Source organism: Chiloscyllium plagiosum, chromosome 5 (genome assembly GCF_004010195.1).
Source record: "Chiloscyllium plagiosum isolate BGI_BamShark_2017 chromosome 5, ASM401019v2, whole genome shotgun sequence".
NCBI lineage: Eukaryota > Metazoa > Chordata > Chondrichthyes > Orectolobiformes > Hemiscylliidae > Chiloscyllium > Chiloscyllium plagiosum.
The window spans coordinates 72,502,277-72,522,334 of record NC_057714.1 but is presented as its reverse complement, the minus strand read 5'-3'; the positions used below and the strand labels follow the sequence as shown (position 1 = coordinate 72,522,334).

The 20,058-nt window shown below is 40.1% G+C and overlaps 1 protein-coding gene across 1 annotated transcript in view; it reads right to left on the bottom strand.

The window, feature by feature from the left end:
• The window catches only part of crot (carnitine O-octanoyltransferase), an 85,826-nt gene that overhangs the window by 13,822 nt on the left and 51,946 nt on the right, over positions 1–20,058 (bottom strand). Inside the window, exons 9-12 of the mRNA XM_043691042.1 lie at positions 18,887–19,024; positions 15,286–15,369; positions 3,624–3,731; positions 826–956 (exon numbers count right to left, since the gene is read on the bottom strand). Coding sequence (XP_043546977.1) covers positions 826–956; positions 3,624–3,731; positions 15,286–15,369; positions 18,887–19,024 — 461 coding nt within the window. The remainder of the gene's footprint in view (positions 1–825; positions 957–3,623; positions 3,732–15,285; positions 15,370–18,886; positions 19,025–20,058) is intronic.

Genomic DNA, 20,058 nt, shown 5'->3' with positions numbered 1-20,058 from the left:
GGTGAGAGGGGAAAGATATAAAAGAGACCTAAGGGGCAACTTTTTCACGCAGAGGGTGGTACGTGGATGGAATGAGCTGCCAGAGGATGTGGTGGAGGCTGGTACAATTGCAACATTTAAGAGGCATTTGGATAGGTATATGAATAGGAAGGGTTTGGTGGGATATGGGCTGGGTGCTGTCAGGTGGAACTAGATTGGGTTGGGATATCTAGGGGCATGGACAGGTTGGACCGAATGGTCTGTTTCCGCGCTGTACATCTCTATGACTCTATGAGAGGCTGGATAAGCTGGGACCTTTTCTCCCTGGAGCTTAGGAGGCTAAGGGGTGACCTTACAGGGGTTTATAAAATCATGAGGTGCATTGGTAAGGTGAATAGACAAGGTCTTTTCCCCCTGGTCGGGGAGTCCAAAGCTAGAAGGCATAGGTTTAAGATGAGAGAGTAAAGATTTAAAAGGGACTGATAGGCAGCTTTTTCACATCGACGACAGTGCATTATATGGAATGAGCTGCCAAAGGAAGTGGTAAAGGTGAATACAGTAACAAAATTTAGGAGATATTTGCATTGATACATGGGATAGGGAAGGTTTAAGGGATATGGGCCAAGTAAGCAAACGGGACCAGTTCAGTTTAGGAAACCTGGTAGCATGGACGCGTTGGCCAAAGGGTCTGTTACTGTGCTGTATGACTCTATAACTCTTATCTAATGGTAATTACTTTTATGTGACAGTTATTTTCTCAGTCAGCAACACAACACAATGCCTTGGAACACAATTGTGATTATGGAACAAATGCGGTAACTATTGCATACAGATTAAGATGCTTACCGGCCATGGAATTTGTAATAGGCTAACTGAAGTGCAAGTTGGACAAATATGTCTGGGTGAAGCTTCTTCATTTTAATCAGAGATTTTCCAAATGCAGTGAAGGCATAACTGACAATTTGGACATCTGATGCCTGTAAAATTAAGTGAGTTAATGCGATCTCAGTAAAATTAATCTGCAACATTATTATGCAATTGTTCATTGGTACATTTTAAAATATAGCGTAAATAGATTTATGCTTCTATTCCAAACTAAATTACTGTAGTTCATAAATAAAACTTGTTCTCCACTCCTAGTGCTTCAATTCAACAAGCTAGCACAACAACTGGATCAAATATTTTAGTTTTGTTTTCAGTGTCTGTGTTCTTCAATTGAGGGAAGTTTGCACAAGAGAAGTCTTATGAATTTGGATATCCAACTTTAGTAAATGCAATCATTCCCCAGGTGACCTGCTATTCCATTCCAACAATCAAACTCAGTCCCGATTTTAAAAATTCATGTTATACTGATGTGGTGTGATAGCTGCTTCCGTTTAATGAACCAGTTATTCTCTAGCCTCTTGATTAAGATTAACAATTAGTGTTGAAATGTTAAGGTCAAAGCGTCATTTTATAAAGATGACCTTGTTCACCTCACTTTCAGCTAGTTTAGCCCCAGATCAAGGGGTTGAAGAATAAAATCATGAGTATTTTCAATGTTAACTGTTCCTTTAACTTCATGTTGGTCAGAAATGAATATTCAAATGTGTAATCAGAGTTAATGTTTCAGGTCTAGTGACCCTTCCTCAGTTCTAACCTAACCCTAAATGTTAACTTTGATTTCTGTCCACAGATGCTGCCAGACCGACTGAGCTTTTCCAGCAATTTCCATTATTGTTTGATTTCCAGAATCCACAGTTCTTTTGGTTTTTATTCAAATGTGGAATGATCAGTTAAAATACAATAGAAATTTAAAATACAATAAAAGTCGGTATCCATTGGAGTTTTAGAGGCTGTTTGCTGACCATGTGCATCATGCCCTATGGAGACACTTGTGTATGTGCCAGTGAATAAGATATATTGAAAAGTGTTTGCATACATGAGTAGACTTTAGTTGTATTTGTGAATATATAGTTTTAACTATTTGCATCTTTAAAGCTCAGGTGGGGGGGGGGGAGGAGAGAGAGAGTGCGCGAGAGAGCGCGAGAGAGATCAGGCTGGAATCGGGGGTGCGAGATTGTGCTGGGGTTTTGGGTGAGGGGGCTTAAAAGACCAGACTGAGGTATGCTGGAGCTGGAATGGGATGGGGTAAGATATGGAGGAGGTGGGAATAGATCAGGCTGGGAGGGGGAGGAATAGTTCAGGAAGGAGGGGGTGAAGAGATCAAGTTGTAGGTTGGGGGTTGGAATGTGGCTGGGGAGATCAGGATGTGGGAGAAGAAAGTGGTCACAGGATGATCGCAGGAGATCTGTTTGGCCCTTCCCTTCAGTGTGATCCCAATTATCCTCCCCATCACTTGGACCTTTCCTCTCTCTCTTTCCCCCTGACCCCTTTCCATTCCCTCCCGTCCAGCACTGTTCGTTCCTGTTTCAACCCTTGCTGTTTACATGTGCAGTGTGGAGTTAAATGCATGATACAATGATGTATGGACCTTGAACTTTGTGGCTCTGAAAGTGTATATGCACAGTCACCTCAGAAGTTCCACTGTCATCAAACATTGCTTTGAAGAATGAAGGAGGAGAATCTCACAGAAATCTATAATACTGTAACAGAACTAGACAGAGTAATCACAGGAACAATGTTCCTGATGACTGGGAGCTCAGAATCAGGAGTCACAGTTAAGGATGTGGGGTAGGCCATATAGGCCTGAGAGAAGGGGAAATTTGATCACCCAGAGAGTGGTGAGCCTGTGGAATTCTTTGCCACGGAAAGTAATTGAGGCCAAGAAGTTGAATTCTTTCAAGGATTTAGATATATAGTTCTTAGGACTAAAAAGATTAAAGGGTATGGGGAGAAGACGGAACAGGTTGCTGAGTTGGATGACCAGCAATGATCATATTGAATAGTGGAACAGGTTCAAAGGGTCTTTGGTCTATTCCTGCACTTATTTTCTATACTTCTATCAATATCAACAATGTCTCAGTAACTCAAACCAAACTGTAAATCAAGAACATGGGTACTTCTGTCCAATTTGGCTGGAATACGATCAAAAATAATGAGCAATACAGTCTTAATATAATAGTCTAAAGAATTCTATTTTCCTTTATTCTTTCAATGGGTTGAGAGTGTCAAGATCAGTGTTTGTTGCTTCAAAACTTTCCCCACTGTAGTGTCAACATGCAAATTATTTGGCACCTCACAACAGATTAAGACTTAATCAGAATGTTGGTCAATGAGGGATGTTTTAAGGAATGACATAAAAAGAGATAGATAGATGTGAGTAGGTTTAAGGTGGGAATTCCAGAGTGTAGAACCTATGTAGTTAAAAAACACATAGATGCTCAACGGAGAGACAGAATTTGGGAATACTTAAGACATAGCTATAGAGTTGAAGGAATTATGATGGTCTCCAGGGAGAGAGGAGATTACAGTGAAAAGGAAGGACAGCAAGGCCAAGTTGTGAGTATAATAGGGATGATAAAAACTGTCTTCTGGATCCTAGCCTGGCTACTTCTTCTATGGCTCATAACATTCATCAATCATGAAGACATCAAGTTTTATCAGATTACATTGCATTATTAGCCTATACATTTCATGGGAAAGTAGTTATGTCATTATTAGGATTCAGGTCTATTTGGCTCATTTACAGAAATAATTCTTACCTGCTTGTAATACTGCTGCTTAGCTTGATCTATGTCATTGAGAACCTTCTGATCCAATACAAAAACCAGCTCTTCTGGCCACGCAAAGTCACGAACTGCAGTTGATCCCTTGAGAGAAAAGTTGGATAAGTGCTCTTAGTGACTATCTACAATATATATTTTTTCTTAGTTTATACGCATATATAAACTGCTTAAGGCCTTTAACAGAACACAAGCATCATTATGCTATAAACTAATGAGGATTTGATTCCTTTTTAGAATAGCAAAAATTAGCCTGCGCCATGAATTTATCTTTTCTAAAAATTCTTGTACACAGAATGTGCAAGGAAAGGTCAGCACATTTGCTCATTCCAAGTTTTCATTGAACTGATTGGCTCCCTAGGTTATTTCAGAGGGCATCCGAGAGTCAACCATATTGTTGTGAGTCTGGAGCCACATATAGGTTGGACGAAGTAAGGATGGCAGATTTCCTTCCATAAAGGACATTAATGAACCCCGTAGGTTTTTTTAAAAATCACAATTGACAATGTTTACATGGCCTCCATTAGACTAGCTTTTAATTCCAGGTTTTTGCAAGGTTTGTGAAGGTTTGTAGCTCAGGTCGAGATTTAGGGTGTAGGTTTGCTCGCTGAGCTGTAGGTTTGATATCCAGACATTTCATTACCTGGCTCGGTAACATCATCAGTGGCAACCTCCAAGTGAAGCAAAGCTGTTGTCTTCTGTTTTCTATTTATATCTTTCTCCTGGATGGGGTTCCTGGGGTTTGTGGTGATGTCATTTCCTGTTCGTTTTCTGAGGGGTTGATAGATGGCATCTAGATCTGTGTGTTTGTTTATGGTGTTGTGGTTGGAGTGCCAGGCCTCTAGGAATTCTCTGGCATGCCTTTGCTTAGCCTGTCCCAGGAACCCCATCCAGGAGAAAGATATAAATAGAAAGCAGGAGACAACAGCTTCGCTTCACTTGGTGGTTGCCACTGATGATGTTACCTAGCCAGGTAATGAAACATCTGGATATCAAACCTACACCCCACCCCTTTAATTCCAGGTTTTAGAAAATTCAAATTTCATCAGCTGTCACAGTGGAATTTGATCTTACGTCTCTCCAGGAACCCTGACCCGGGCTCTTTAGATTACGAGTGCATTGAAGTTACCAATACACTACTGCCTTCCCCAAGAGTAGTGATCAAGCATGTAGGTCACTAACTAACAAAGAGGGTTGTTTTACAGACAACAGTCCTGTGACCAGCGGTGTTCCACAGGGACCAGTGCTGGGTCCACTGCTGTTGGTCATTTATATAAATATTCTGAATGAGAATATAGGTGGCATGGACAGAAAGTTTACAGATGATACTAAAAGACTACAACGGAATCTTGATCATCTGGGCCACTGGGCCGAGGAGTGGCAGATGGAGTTTAATTTAGATAAATGCAAGGTGTTGCACTTTGGGAAGACAAATCAGGATAGGACTTACACAATTAACAGTAGGGCCCTAGGGAGTGTTGTCGAACAGAGACACTCAGGGTTCAGATAAATAGTTCCTTGAAAGTGGCATGACAGGTAGACGGACAGTGAAGACAACATTTGGCATGCTTGCCTTCATTGTTCAGACCACGGAGTATAAACGTTGAGACATCATGTTGTGGCTTTACAGGACTTTAGTGAGACCACTTTTAGAGCATGTGGACAATTCTGGAAGAGTGACCAGAAATTGTTAAATTGGAAAGGGTGCAGAAAGATTTACAAGGCTGTTATCTGGATTGGAGGGGTTGAGTTGTAAAGAGAGGCTGGATAGGCTGGGACTTTATTCCCTGGAGCACAGGAGATTGAGGGTTGACCTTATAGATGTTTATAAAATCATGAAGAGCATAAATAAGGTGAATTGCAAAGTCTTTTCTCCCTAGCGTAAGAGAGTTCAAAACTAGGTTTAAAGTAAGAGGGGAAAGCTTTAAAAGGGACCTGAGGGGCAACTTTTTCACACTAGGTCTGTTGCATTTATGGAATGAACTACCAGAGAAAATAGTAGATGCAGGTTACAACATTTAAAGACATTTGCATACTTACATGAAAAGTAAAGGTTTAAAGGGATATGGGCCAAAAGCAGCAAAATGGGACTGGATTAGTTTGGGAAACCTGGTCAGCATAGATGAGTTGGATCGAAGGGTCTGGTTCTGTGCTGTATGACTCTACCAACCTATGACTCAAAGATATTGTTCTACAAATTGTGATAATAACAGATAACACCTAACATGGTCTTATAATATCCACCACTAGTTATTCATGAAAGTTTTTTAACATTGATAATGTAAATATTAATTTATTTTGTACAAGTTTCATAAGGATATTCAGTACTTTACCACTAACATTAGTGACACCAATTCTTACAGTTTGAGAACAGGGGAGGGAAGGGAATAGATACTTGAAACTGCAGAAAACAAGTCAATGGAATTGTAAATTTATGCTAAATAAAAGTGGGGAAGAGTGAAAATTAATCTCTTAAGAACCAGTGACAGCACTAGTAAGTAGAGCTTCCAAGTAATTTTCAGAAAACGCCAAATCATTTATACAGGAAGCCTGACTCTTTGACAAACAGGGGTTCAACCCAAGAAGCAAACAGATTTGGATAGGTGAAAAGAAGTTCTTGAGTTAACAGCTGAGGCTGGAGAAGAAAACCAATCATTTGCATTGTTTCTATATGCACATTCAGCCAATGATTTCCGAGACTGAAAATCCACTGTATGAAAACAATGGTGACAATAGGTGATTCCAGTTAAAATAATGACAACAACGTGTTTACATAAAATTACAGAAGTGTACTTACTTCCTAGTAGTTCAGGACAAGAAGGAAATTGAGTTAAATAGCTAGATCTCAGATTTTCTTTTATGTTTTATTTGCTTGAACTGACAAGATGAGGACCTTGAGACAGACAATCAGAGGCATATCTAGATTCACCGGAGCTGATTGTGAATAGTTTCTGCTTTCTCACCACCAGTTAAAAGTAAATAAGATGAAAGTAGATTTAAGGCATGGGAGGACAATTTGGCAGCATGAAATGCCCATCCTGTGCCATGTGTGAAATTGTTAACAATTTATATTGACATGTGTTGGTAGTATTTCAAGCTGCAAATCACCAGATCCAGGTTTTGAAACTCAAGTGGCATCTGCAGTCCCTATAGTGCATTCACAAAGCTGAGAGCTACATGGATAGCACAATTAACAAACTGATGATAATAGATTAAGATCAGGAATATAGCACATTTACAGCATTAATCTTACCTGCTCAAAATACCCACGACATAAGCTAGAAAGCCCAGGCAGATGGTACAAGAGTCGCAAAACTGCCCCACTCACTAACCAGCTTTCTATTTTATCTACTAGTGAGGGGATGGTTCATCAGAGGAGTGTAACAAGAACTGAGCTTGTGGCACTGTAATTGTGGGGATGGGGTGAAGGAAGAAGAGTGGAAGGATAATAATAGAAGGGATTTAATAGTTAGGGGAACTGATAGGCATTTCTATAGTGGTAGACATGACATTCAGATGTTATGTTGCATCTCTGGTGCCAGGGTTAAGGATGTCACATGGCAGCTCTAGGACATTGTTTGAGGGAGAGTGAACAACCAGAGATCATGACCCATGATAGTACCAACTGCACAGATAAAAAGCAGGGTGAAGTCCTGAAAATAAAATTTAGGGAACTTGGAACAAGACTGAAAATGAGAACCTCAAAGGCATTAACCTTGAGAGTTGTTTCCTGTACCATCTGCTAGTGATTAGAGAAACAGGAAAATTGGCTGAACAAGTATAAAGCTAGAAAAATGTTGCAAAAGGGAGGGTCTTTTCTTGGTACTCGGACTGGTTCTGGCAAGACATTACCAAGGAGGATGGATTACACCTTAACAGTACAGGGACTAATATGCTCATGGAGAAGGATAAAACCACCATGTCACAGAGATGTGAACCCTGGACAGAATTCCAATTGAACAGAAACAAAGCATGTAATGGGAAGTAGTAAAGCTGAAAAAAAAAGTAGGGAACTGTAGAAACAAATCATGGAATAAATCATGGTCAAATGACAATAGTATTAAGAAGGCACACAACTAAAACCACTCTATCTGAATGAAATGTTGTATTTGTAGCAAGATAGGCAAATTAGTGGTGCTAGAAGTAGTAAAAGGCTATGATTTAATTGCTTTTAGAATCATGACTACAGGTGGACTAAGACTGAGAGCTGAATGATAAAGAATATTTGTCATTTAGTAGGCAAAAAGGAAAAAAGGAGGTGAAGTAGTGTTGATATAATGGGATAGGATCTCTGGTTATAAGAAAACAGTGGAATCTGTTTGGATAGAGCTAAAAAACAGCAAGGGACAGAAAACAATAGCAAAGTGGTTTACGGTAGTAATGTATGGCTCATCTAAATGTGGAAGTTAGAGATACATGTAGTAAGAGAAATGCAGTAATCATTAGTGACTTTGAGCTTCATATAGTCAAAGCAAATCCAGTGAGTATTAATGCCTTACATTCCATTAAGGCAAAAAATACCCAATAGGAAAAGCAAGAGTAGTACAGCTAAAAACTCAAAAGAGATAATACTAGATCAAAGGAAGAGACTTATAAAGTTGCCAAAGATGTTATAAACCTGGAACTGGGAGAATTTTACAATTCAACAAAGGAGAGCTAAAAAATTAATCAAGAAATAGGAAACAGTATATTAATGTCAAATAGCAAGCAACATAACAATGGATTGTAAAATCTTGTACAGATATGTAAAAAGGAAAACATTAACAAAGACAAATATGTGTTGAATACTGGCAGTGACACAAGAATGTATAATAGGAAATAGCGAAATGGGAGAGAAGCTAATTAAATACAATGTTAAGACATGGGGGCAGAAGTAAATCATTTAGTCCTCTAAGTCCATTCTGCCATGAGATCATGGCTGACCTGATAATTCTCAACTCTACATTCCTGTCTTACCCCATAACACTTGATTCCCTTATTAATCAGAAAACTCTCAGCTTTGCATTCACTTAATGTGCAGGCCTGTGCAGTAAAGAATTCCACAAGTTCACTAACCACTGAGAAAAAACAATCCTCAACTCTATATTTCAAATAAGCGACACCTCACCCTGAAATTATGCCCCATGGTTCTAGACTTTCGCACAAGGTGAAACCACTTCTCAGCATGTACCCTGCCGAGCCCCCAGCATCTTATATATTTCAATCCTCCTCTCTTTCTTCCCAACTGCAAATAGTTCAAGCCCAATCTACTCAACCTGTCCACAAAAGAAAAATCACTCCATAGCTGGGATCAACCTTGTGAACCCTCTCTGAACTGCCTCCAATGCCAATTTATTTTAATCTTTATCAATTTCCTTAATAGGGGAACAAAAACTGTTCATAGTATTCCAGGTGTGGTCTGATTAGTGCCTTATATAGTTTCATCAAGACCTATTTTTATAATTCATCCCCTTTGAAATGAAGGCCGATATTCCATTTGCCTTCACTGTTACTCATTGAACTGGACGCTAGCTTTTTGCAAACAATGGGCCCGGGCTCTCAAAACTCTCAGTGCTGCAGCTTTCTGCAGTCTTCCCCTATTTAAAAAACATTCAGCTCTTCTACTCTATTTTAAAGTATTTTATAATGTACCGTGTGCCTGAGGGAAGCCACTAGAAATTCCTTGAAATAAATCAGATTCAAGAGTCAATCAAGCATGTGGAACAAAGAGATTAGAAAAAAAAAGGAATAATGGAACTGAAAGGATGTGTAAGTTGGATATTCAGAAAAGTCTGATTGGACTGTGTCAATGTGAATTTAAGGGGAAATCATGTTTAGTAAATCGATAGCGTTTTTTCAGGATGTTTCTCATGGAGTTGATCATGAAGAGGTAGAGAATTTGAATTTTCAGAAGGCTTAGAACATAAGAACTAGGAGCAGGAGTAGGCCTTCTGGCCCTTTGACCCTGCTTTGCTATTCAATAAGATTATGGCTGATCTTTTCGTGAACTCAGATCTACTTAAAACGCTCTCACCATATCCCTTTAATTCATTTATTGTTCAAAAAAAACCTTAATTATAAAAACATTGACTGAAGTAGCATAAATGACTTCATTGGGCAGGGAATTCTATAGATTAACAACCCTCTGGGTAAAGTTCCTTTTCAATTTAGTCCTAAATCTGCTCGATCTAATCTTGAGGCTATGCTCTCTTGTCCTAGTTTCCCCTGCCAGTGGAAACATCCTCTCTACCTTTATCTTATCTATTCCCTTCATAATTTTATATGTTTCTACAAGATTCCCCCCTCATTCTTCTGAATTCCAATGAATATAATCCCAGTCTACTCAGTCTCTCCTCTTAAGCCAACCCCCTCAACTCTGGAAACAACCTAGTGAACCTCCTTTGAACCCCCACCAGTGCCAGTACATCCTTTGTCAAGTAAGGAGACCAAAACTGCATACAGTACTCCAGGGGTGGTCTCACCAGCACCTTGTACAACTACAACATAACCTTTTAACTGCTTTTAAACTCAATCCCTTTAGCAACGAAGGACAAAATTCCATTTGCCTTCCTAATTACTTGCTGTACCTGAAGACTAACCTTCTGTGATTCATGCACAAGAACACCCAGGTCCCTCTGCATAGCAGCATGCTACAACTTTTTACCATTCAAGTTATAATCCTTTTTACTGTTACTCCTATCAAAATGTATGACTTCACATTTATTAACATTGTATTCCATCTGCTAGTCCTTTACCCACTCATTCAATGTATCTATGTTATGCGAGGCCTTTGATGAAGCCCCACACACAGGACGTTAGTAAACAAAACTGAAGTTCATGGAATTGGATTAATATGCTAGCATCACATTGAAGACTGGTTAACAGACAGAAAGAGAGACCAGGAATAAATAGGTCATTCTTAGGTTGGCAGATTGACCAGCAAGGGACCGCAAGTATCAGTGCTTAGGTCCCAACTTTTGACAATCCATATCAATAATTTGGTTGTGAATGAAAATTGTAATAATTCCAAATTTGTAGATGAACTAAAATTTGGTGGGAATGTGAGTGGTGAGGACGATGCAAAGAAATTTCAAGAGGATTTAGACAGGCTGGGTACGTGGGCAAGAGTATGGCAGATGGAATACACTATGGCCAGATGCAAGATCATCCATTTTGGTAGGAGGAATGAAGGTATAGAATATTGCTATAAAATATGGTGAGATTCTGGGACATATTAATGTTGAAGTGGATCTAGGTGCTCTTGCTCAAAAGTCATAGAGGTCTAGCAATGAGGTACAGCCAGCAATTCGGAAGACAAATGATATGTTAACCTTTATCTCAAGAGGATTGAAGTACAAGAACAAAGACATCTTGCTACAATCATCCAGAATACTGTGTAGATCAGGGGATGTTCTATGCAATTCTTAACCCCTTGCTTAAGGAAGTGTTATCTTGCCATAGAGAGAGTATAGCAAAGATTCCCCAGTCTGATTCTTGGAAGAGTGAACTGTCCTTTGAAGAGGGATTGTGGAGACTGAGCCTGCGTTTTCTGAAGCATAGAAGAAATTTCACATACATGCCCTAAGCAGATAGACAGAGGAAATGCAGAAAGAATATCTGCCTTGGCTGTGGTTTAGAACCAGGACAAGCCATTAGGCAATGAGATTAGGAGAAACTTCTTTACTCAGAGGGTGATTATAGTTTCAAACAGCACAGAAACAGACCCTTTGGCCCAACCCGTTCATACCAACCAAGTTTCCTCAACAGAACAGGTCACATCTGCTTGCATTTGATCTATATCCCACTAAATCTTTCCTATCTATGTCCGTGTCACAATGTCTTTTAAAGGTTGTAATTGTACTCGCCCTACCACTTCTTCTGGCAGTCTGTTCCATATATGCACCACCCTCTGTGTGAAGGACTTGCCCCTCAGGTCCCTTTTAAATTGTTCCCCTCTCATCTTAAATCTATGCCCTCTAGTTTTTGACTCCCCTAGTTTGGGGAAAAAAACATTTGCTATTTATATTTCTATGCCCCTCATGAATTTATAAACCTCTGTAGGCTTAGCCTCCTCCACTTCAGGGAAAAAAGTCCCAATAGAATGTAGGGAAATAGATGGTGACATCTTGAAAAATGTCCATGTTACAGAGGTGGTGGTGCTGGATGTCTTGAAATGCATAAAAGTGGATAAATCCCCAGGACCTGATCAGGTGTACCCTAAAACTCTGTGGGAAACTAGGGAAGTGATTGCTGGGCCTCTTACTGAGATATTGTATCATCGATAGTCACAGGTGAGATGCCGGAAGACTGGAGGTTGGCTAACATGGTGCCACTGTTTAAGAAAGGTGGTAAGGACAAGCCAGGGACTATAGACCAGTGAGCCAGTTGGTGGTGGACAAGTTGTTGGAGGGAATCCTGAGGGACAGAATGTACATGTATTTGAAAAGGCAAGGATTGATTAGGGATAGTCAACATGGCTTTGTGTGTGGGAAATCATGTCTCACAAACTTGATTGAGTTTTTTTGAAGAAGTAACAAAGAGGATTGATGAGGGCAGAGTGGTAGATTAGATTACATTACATTACAGTGTGGAAACAGGCCCTTCGGCCCAACAAGTCCACGCCGACCCGCCGAAGCGAACCCACCCATACTCCTACCCCTACCCCTACATTTACCCCTTACCTAACACTACGGGCAATTTAGCATGGCCAATTCACCTGGCCCTGCACATCTTTGGACTGTGGGAGGAAACCGGAGCACCCGGAGGAAACCCACGCAGACACGGGGAGAACGTGCAAACTCCACACAGTCAGTCGCCTGAGGCGGGAATTGAACCCGGGTCTCTGGCGCTGCGAGGCAACAGTGCTAACCACTGTGCCACCGTGCCGCCCACTATATGGACTTCAGTATATGGATGTGATCTATATGGACTTCAGTAAGGCGTTCAACAAGGGTCCCCATGGGAGACTGCTGAGCAAGGTTAGATCTCATGGAATACAGGGAGAACTCGTCATTTGGATACAGAACTGGCTCAAAGGTAGAAGACAGAGGGTAGTGGTGGAGGGTTGTTTTTCAGACAGGAAGCCTGTGACTACTGGAGTGCCACAGCATTGGTGCTGGGTCCACTACTTTTCATCATTTATATAAATGATGGATATGAATACAAGAGGTATAGTTAGTAAGTTTGCAGAAGACACCAAAATTGGAGGTGTAGAGGACAGCGAAGAAAGTTACCTCAGATTACAACGGGATTTTGATCAGATGGGCCAATTGGCTGAGAAGTGGCAGATAAATTTAGATAAATGTGGGGTGCTGCATTTTGGGAAAGCAAATCTTTGCAGGACTTATACATTTAATGGTAAGGTCCTAGGGAGTGTTGCTGAACAAATAGACTTTGGAATGCAGGTTCATAGCTCCTTGAAAGTGGAGTCACAGGTAGATAGGATAGTGAAGGCGGCGTTTGGTATGCTTTCCTTTATTGGTCAGAGTATTGAGTACAGGAGTTGTGAGGTCATGTTGTGTCTGTACAGAACATTGTTGGAATATTGTGCACAATTCCGGTCTCCTTCCTATCAGAAAGATGTTGTCAAACTTGAAAGGATTCAGAAAAGATTTACAAAGATGTGGCCAGGGTTCGAGGATTTGAGCTATTGGGAGAGGTTGAATAAGCTAGGGCTGTTTTCCCTGGAGCGTCGGAGGCTGAGGGGTGACCTTATGGAGGTTTACGAAATCATGAGGGGCATGGATAGAATAAATAGACAAAGTCTTTTCCTGGGGTGGGGGGGGTGGAGTCCAGAACTAGCGGGCATGGGTTTAGGGTGAGGGGGGGAAAGATATAAAAGAGACCTAAGGGGCAACCTTTTCACACAGAGGGTGGTACGTGTATGGAATGAGCTGCCAGAGGAGGTGGGAGGGTTTGGATGAATAGGGAGGGTTTGGAGGGATATGGGCCAGGTGCTGGCAGGTGGGACTAGATTGGGTTGGGATATCTGGTCGGCATGGATGAGTTGGACTGAGGATCTGTTTCCGTGCTGTATGTCTCTGTGACTCCATGACTCTCCTTAGAACTCAAACCCTCTAGTCTCAGTAACATTCTTGTAAATCTTTTTTGCATCCTTTCCAATTTATTATATCCTTCTCATAACAGGGTGACCAGAATTGTATGCAGTATTCTAACTGTAGCCTCAGCAATATCTTGTCCAGCCACAACATAACGTCCCAACTCCTGCGCTTAATGCTCTGACCAATGAAAGCAAGCTTGCCAAACATCATCTTTACTACTCTGGGTACCTGTGACAACACTTTCAAGGAGCTATGTACCTGTACCTCTAAGTCTCTCTATTCGACAAGAGTATCCACAGCCCTGTTCAAGTCCTGCCCTCGCTTGTCTTACCATGCAACATCACGTATTTGTTGAAATTACTCTCCATCTGCCATTCCTCATTCACTGGCCCAGTTGAGCAAGATCATATTGTCCTCTTGGATAAGCCTTATTTACTGTCCACTATTCCAATTTTAGTGTAATCCACAAATTTACTAATTGTGCCTCTTATATAAATGATTTGGATGAGAATATAGATGATGAACAACAGTGAAACCAGCATCAATCCTCGCAGCACAGGCATCCAGCCCAAAAAAGCAACAGTCTACTACCACCCTCTATCTCCTACCATCAAGCCAATCGTGTATCCAATTTGTTAGCTCTCCCTGGATTCCACGTAACCTAACCTTACTAACCAGTCTACCATCCAGAACCATGTTGAAGGCCTTGCTAAAGTCCACCACGCTGCCTTCACCTAACTTCTTGGTCACCTTTTGAAAAAAAATTCAGTCAAGTGAGACACGATTTCACATGCATAAAGCCATGCTGACATTCCTAATCAATCCTTGCCCTTCCAAATGCACATAGACACTGTCTCAGAATCACCTCCAATCTACCCACCACTGATATCAGACTCAATTGTCTGTAGTTCCCTTGCCTTTCCTTGTAGCCTTTCTTAAATAATGGCACATTAGCCACCCTCCAGTCTTCCAGCATCTCAACTGTAGCTGTAGAAATTCAACCGTTTAATAAGCTCAAGACAGAAATTGACAGATTTCAATTTTATAGTGATATTAAGGGATATGGGACTAGCACAGGAACGAAGTGTTCAGGTAGACAATCAGCCACAATCTAGAACGGAGTAGCAGGCTCAAAAGGTTGAATGGCCCACTTCTGCTCCTATATCCTTAAATGTAACCCACTTAAGGCACTGTTAGGGCAATAGGATTTAAACATGGCGAGCATCCAAATGACAGAATAGTGCGCTGTAACATACCCATGCTGCATCTCTCAGTAGTGGTTTCCTAAATGAATTGAAGAAAATCTTTACAGCAGAAGTTTTAACATCTTAATTTTGGTTACAACAAACAGGAAACAGTGTCATTAAAAGTTTGAGTGATGGGGTATAAAAAAATTGAACATAAAAGTCCAATTGCTGACAGACAAGTGAAAACAGAAAAGCTGAACTTACTTCAGACAGCATTTCTGGACAGACAGACAGAGAGAGACAGAGAAGAGGGAGAGGGGAGAGAGAGAGAGAGAGAGAGCAAGGAGAGAAGAGAGCGAGCGAGAGTGCGAGCAAGCGAGAAGATGAAAGACGCTTTTTGTTCTCTTTACATACCTTCCATTTGCCTTCCACTGACTTGATAGTCTGATCAATGTAATAGCACATGGAAACCATTACCATGGCATCATAAGGAGAATGCTGTAACAAAACAGAACCAAATAATCCACCTTTTAGGCTACATGACATCACTAAAGTGTTTTTGTTTTAAATACTACTGGAAAGAAAGGCATGCTGCTGAATTTTGTTATTGTTTATACATCAGAAGAATGCCAAATTTCAAACAATCACAACAGTATATGCCATGGGGAAAATGGTGCTATTTGGTTGGCAAGGCGACCCTGATTTGTCAAGGCATTGCCATGGAGAAAACAACAGGGATCCAAAGGCTTTTCAGGTAATTCAAAGAAGGTGCAAGGCATACACATGGTCCTTTTGATTGCAGATTTGGGATTGTTCAGCATGTGCTGTCCAACTGCAGAACTACATTTAACAGACATTTTGCAAGCTAGTTGAGTGCAGTCTGCCTTTTATGAACAGCCTGAGGAACTGATTGTTTGATTCAATCAGCCAAAATGATGCTCAATTCTCTGATAGAAACAGCAAGGCTGTGCATGAATTATGGTGCTGGTGTTATAAATGAACATAGTCATTTTTCAGAATATACATTCACAAAAATCTGGAAGTTTTCTGGTCATTAACAATCAGAACTGCCACCTGGGATTTGAATTCTTGTTTCTAGATCATTTGTCCTGACCTCTTAATTACCAACCTAACAACAAAATCTATATGCCAGTCATTTCAAAAGGAATGAATCTGTGAAGCTTTCTGTAATCTTTACCACCAAGTAGAGAGTGGGCAGCTGATACACGGGAAAACCAGCAGCAATGAGGTCCCCTCCAAGTTACAAATTATTCCAAGAGAGAAACACATCACAGCTCCTTCACTGCTAGAGGGTCAAAAATCAAACTTTCTTCCAAACAGCACTACTGATGTATTTTCACCTCAAATCGCAGCAGTCCACCACCAACTTCTCATTGAACCTTTTGGAACAAGCCATAAATATTTCCCCTTTCAAAAATATCTACATCAGATAAGTAGATGATTTTATTTTCTTTTTTTAAGAAGGAAAATGATCACTTAAGAGCGCATTCATGAGTAATCGCCATGGCACTGGCGGTAAGTGGTTTGGGAAGTTGGAAGAAATAGATCAAGCGCAGATGGGAGCAGTATTAAGAATAAATGGAGTAGGTTGCCTGTCCTGAGATCATCAATACAAATTCTAAAAAGGTGCTCTGTCTCACTGTTGCAGGCTAATAGAACAAGTGATCTTGAAATGGAGATATATGCCAGAAGTCATGACTCAAGTCAGAATAAATGATAAAGTTAATATTCACAGTTAGTAATTTTGTTTAACCATTTATGTACAGCATGTAATACAGAACAATAGCTATCAGGCTGTTGCATAGCCATACATATGCCCGCAGTTTAACAATAACATTGCACAATGTAGATCATATTATTACCAGTTATTATGGACATCAGGAAATTGATTAAGAAGCAAATCTCAACAAAAACTAGTATTAGAATTACTACCAATATCTGGTCAGCACTGGAAGAGACACATTTCAGTGAAAAAGTCAAAACTGGCTGTTTAGTTTTATTTTTGGGAGGTAAGCAGTTAGATTTAGTTCTATGTTTGGAGTAAGATGTATGGATGGGACAGTCTACAATGAACAAGAAAAGGTAGAGGTGGTAATAAAGGTTTGAGGGGTGACCAGAGAGATGTGGTGGAACTTCACTGGGGCAATAATGGATCTAAACCAGATAAGATCAATAAGGAAGACAGTCAGTGTAAGAGAGATTTCACCTGAGCATGTATATGTGGGAAACAAAAATAGAATTTGCTGGAAAAGCTCAGCAGGTCTGGCAGCAACTGTGAGAAGAAATCAGAGTTAACATTTCAGGTCCAGGTGACCCTTCCTCAGAAGTCAGTGTTAGAACGTTTGCTCTTTCTACACATGACAAGGACTTAATTAATCATTGTTCATTATGATTGTTTACAGAAGGCAAACAATTACAGATTGTTTCTATTTTTAATGGGACCATTATAAAAGGCAACGTACTTAAGATTACACAAAATGGAGATTGGAAAAATACATAGAATATTTTCTTATCAAGTTTTGTTGGAAGTGGAAACTTGACTATCTTTGAGCAGCATAATCCATAAATTAGCCAATGATGGCTAATTCACAATGCATCCATTGAGCCGTCTGATGTAATATTTTAACTTTAATACTTACCTATCATTACAACTTTTAAAAATTCTTTTGTGAAAATGTATTCACAGAATCCAAAACTGGCTTGCAAATAGAAGGCAAAGCATGATGGTGGAGGATTGTTTGTGATGGAAGCCTATGACCTGCTCTGTACCACATGGATTGGTGTTTGTTAGGTGCAGTAATGACCTTGATGTGAATGTAGGAGGTATAATTAAGTTTGCAGATGACATAGAAATTGGTGATGTTGGTGATAATGAAGGAGAATGATCTTAAACTAAAGTCTGATGTTGGTCAGCTGGGAGACCGTGCAGAGCAATAGCAGATGGAATTTAATCCTGATAAGTGGGAGTTGAAACATTTTAGAATGTCTAATAAAGGAAGGATATACGCAATGAATTGTAGGCTCCTAGGGAGTACTGAGGAACAAAGGGACCTTGGTGTACAAATTCACAGATCCCTGAAGGTGTCAGTACAGGGTGGTGAAGAAGGCATGCAGAATGTTTGTTTTCATTAGGTGCAGCATAGAATATAGGAACAAGTAGGTCTAGTTAGAACTTCATAAAATACCGGTCAAGATATAGATGAAATACTATATATAGTTCTGGTTACCACACTATCAGAAGGATGTGTTTACAGTGGAGAGATTGCAAGGAAATTCACCAGGATGAGAAGTCTCAGGTATGAGGAGAGACTGAAAAGGCTGCATTTGTTTATCTTGCAACACAGGAGGCCAAGGGGGGATCTGATTGAGGTATACGAAAGTATGACAAGCGAAGATAGGGGAGATTGTGAGAATCTTTTTCCCTACTGCAGGTATGTCTAAAGGCATAAGTTTCAGGTGTGGAGTAAGTGATTTAGAGGAGATCCAAGAAAAACATTTTTCACCCAGCGGTTGGTAGAAATGTGGAATATGCTCCCTGAGATGGTGATGGAGGCGGGTACTCTTGAAACATTTAAGAAGCATCTGGACAAGCTCTTATAAAAGCCAAGGCAGTGGGGGCTACGGACTCAGTGAAGATAAATGGAATTAGTGTAACTTGATGTTTGTTGATTGGCATGGTGGACCAAAGGGCTTGTTCCTGTTCTGTCTGACTCAATGACAACAGTCCTTATCTCTAAGTGTGTAGTGATAAGAATCAAAAGGTGTTATCTTTCAGCTATAATGCGAAATAAACCAAGCATTAATCGTCTTTAATGCATGCCTGATAAGACCTTATTGAAATAGATTAAATAATTTTTTCTAACGGTTCTGGTTACCATTACCTGCTCAATAAACACAAAATTAACTAGGTTTCATTTTAAGGTGCAGTTTAAGACAGCTCTCAATGCAACAATTCCTGCATTAGTGTACAATTTTCTTCGATTTACTCACTTACATCACAATTTGAACCAAACGTTCCATTGGCGAAACTGAGGCAATTGTATGACTTGTCACCCCATCGTATAGTTGGGTTTCCAGTTAGTGCTGATAAACATATCTGAAAATAGTAAACAAAATTCAATTCAGACTGCTTCTTCATGCATACACAATATATCCAAATATTACTCATGTCAAGTTAATGTAAAGCATTCATTTTCAACAGAAGTGTTAGGGATATACTGATTTCACAGGGAAATGACAAGTAATCTAAGGCAACAAAAACAGGAGCACTGTAAAACAAGACAGTGTGGTGTCACCTAGGGAGCTATTAGGACAATTAATGAAAAAGCTAGGTCAAAAAAATTTGTCTTAAGGACCACCTTTAAGGAAAAATGTAAAGTGGGGAGATGGCCAAGTTTAAAGTAGAAATTCTAGAACGCAGAACTCAGGCTGCTGAAGGCATGGTCACTGATGAGAAAGCAATTAAAATCAGGGATTCAAGTGATCAGAATTAGAAGTGTGCACATATCTTGGAGGGGAGGGGGGCTGGAGATTACAGATTTTCATCATTTTTCATCTCTAAGATCCTTGTGGTCATCTATGATTTCTATTTCTATACCTGTTACACACACAGATTCCAAATATGATTTGGAGATTCGGTGTTGGACTGGGGTGTACAAAGTTAAAAATCACACAACACCAGGTTATAGTCCAACAGGTTTAATTGGAAGCACACTAGCTTTCGAAGCGACGTTCCTTCATCAGGTGATTGTGGAGGGCTCGATCATAACACAGAATTTATAGCAAAAATTTGCAGTGTGATGTAACTGAAATTATACATTGAAGAATTGATTGTCTGTTAAGCCTTTCATCTGTTAGAATACAATGATAGTTTCACTTCTTTCATGTGTAAATCACAAAACCCTTTTTTTTAAGTTGCATTCTCGGGTTAGCTGTTAACAATGGTGATAGCTAGACAATATATTGAAGGTGTTAGCCCCCTATGTTCTCTGTCTATGACCTGATGTTTAGATTGATTCCAATCTAAAAAGTGAAATAACAGAGTTTTACATAAATTCATGCAGATTTTGAGCTCAGAGTTCTACATGAATGTATGCAGATACCACTATTACGCGTGAGAACACCTCCCACCTTGTACATGGCAGGTACTCATGTGACTCAGCCAAC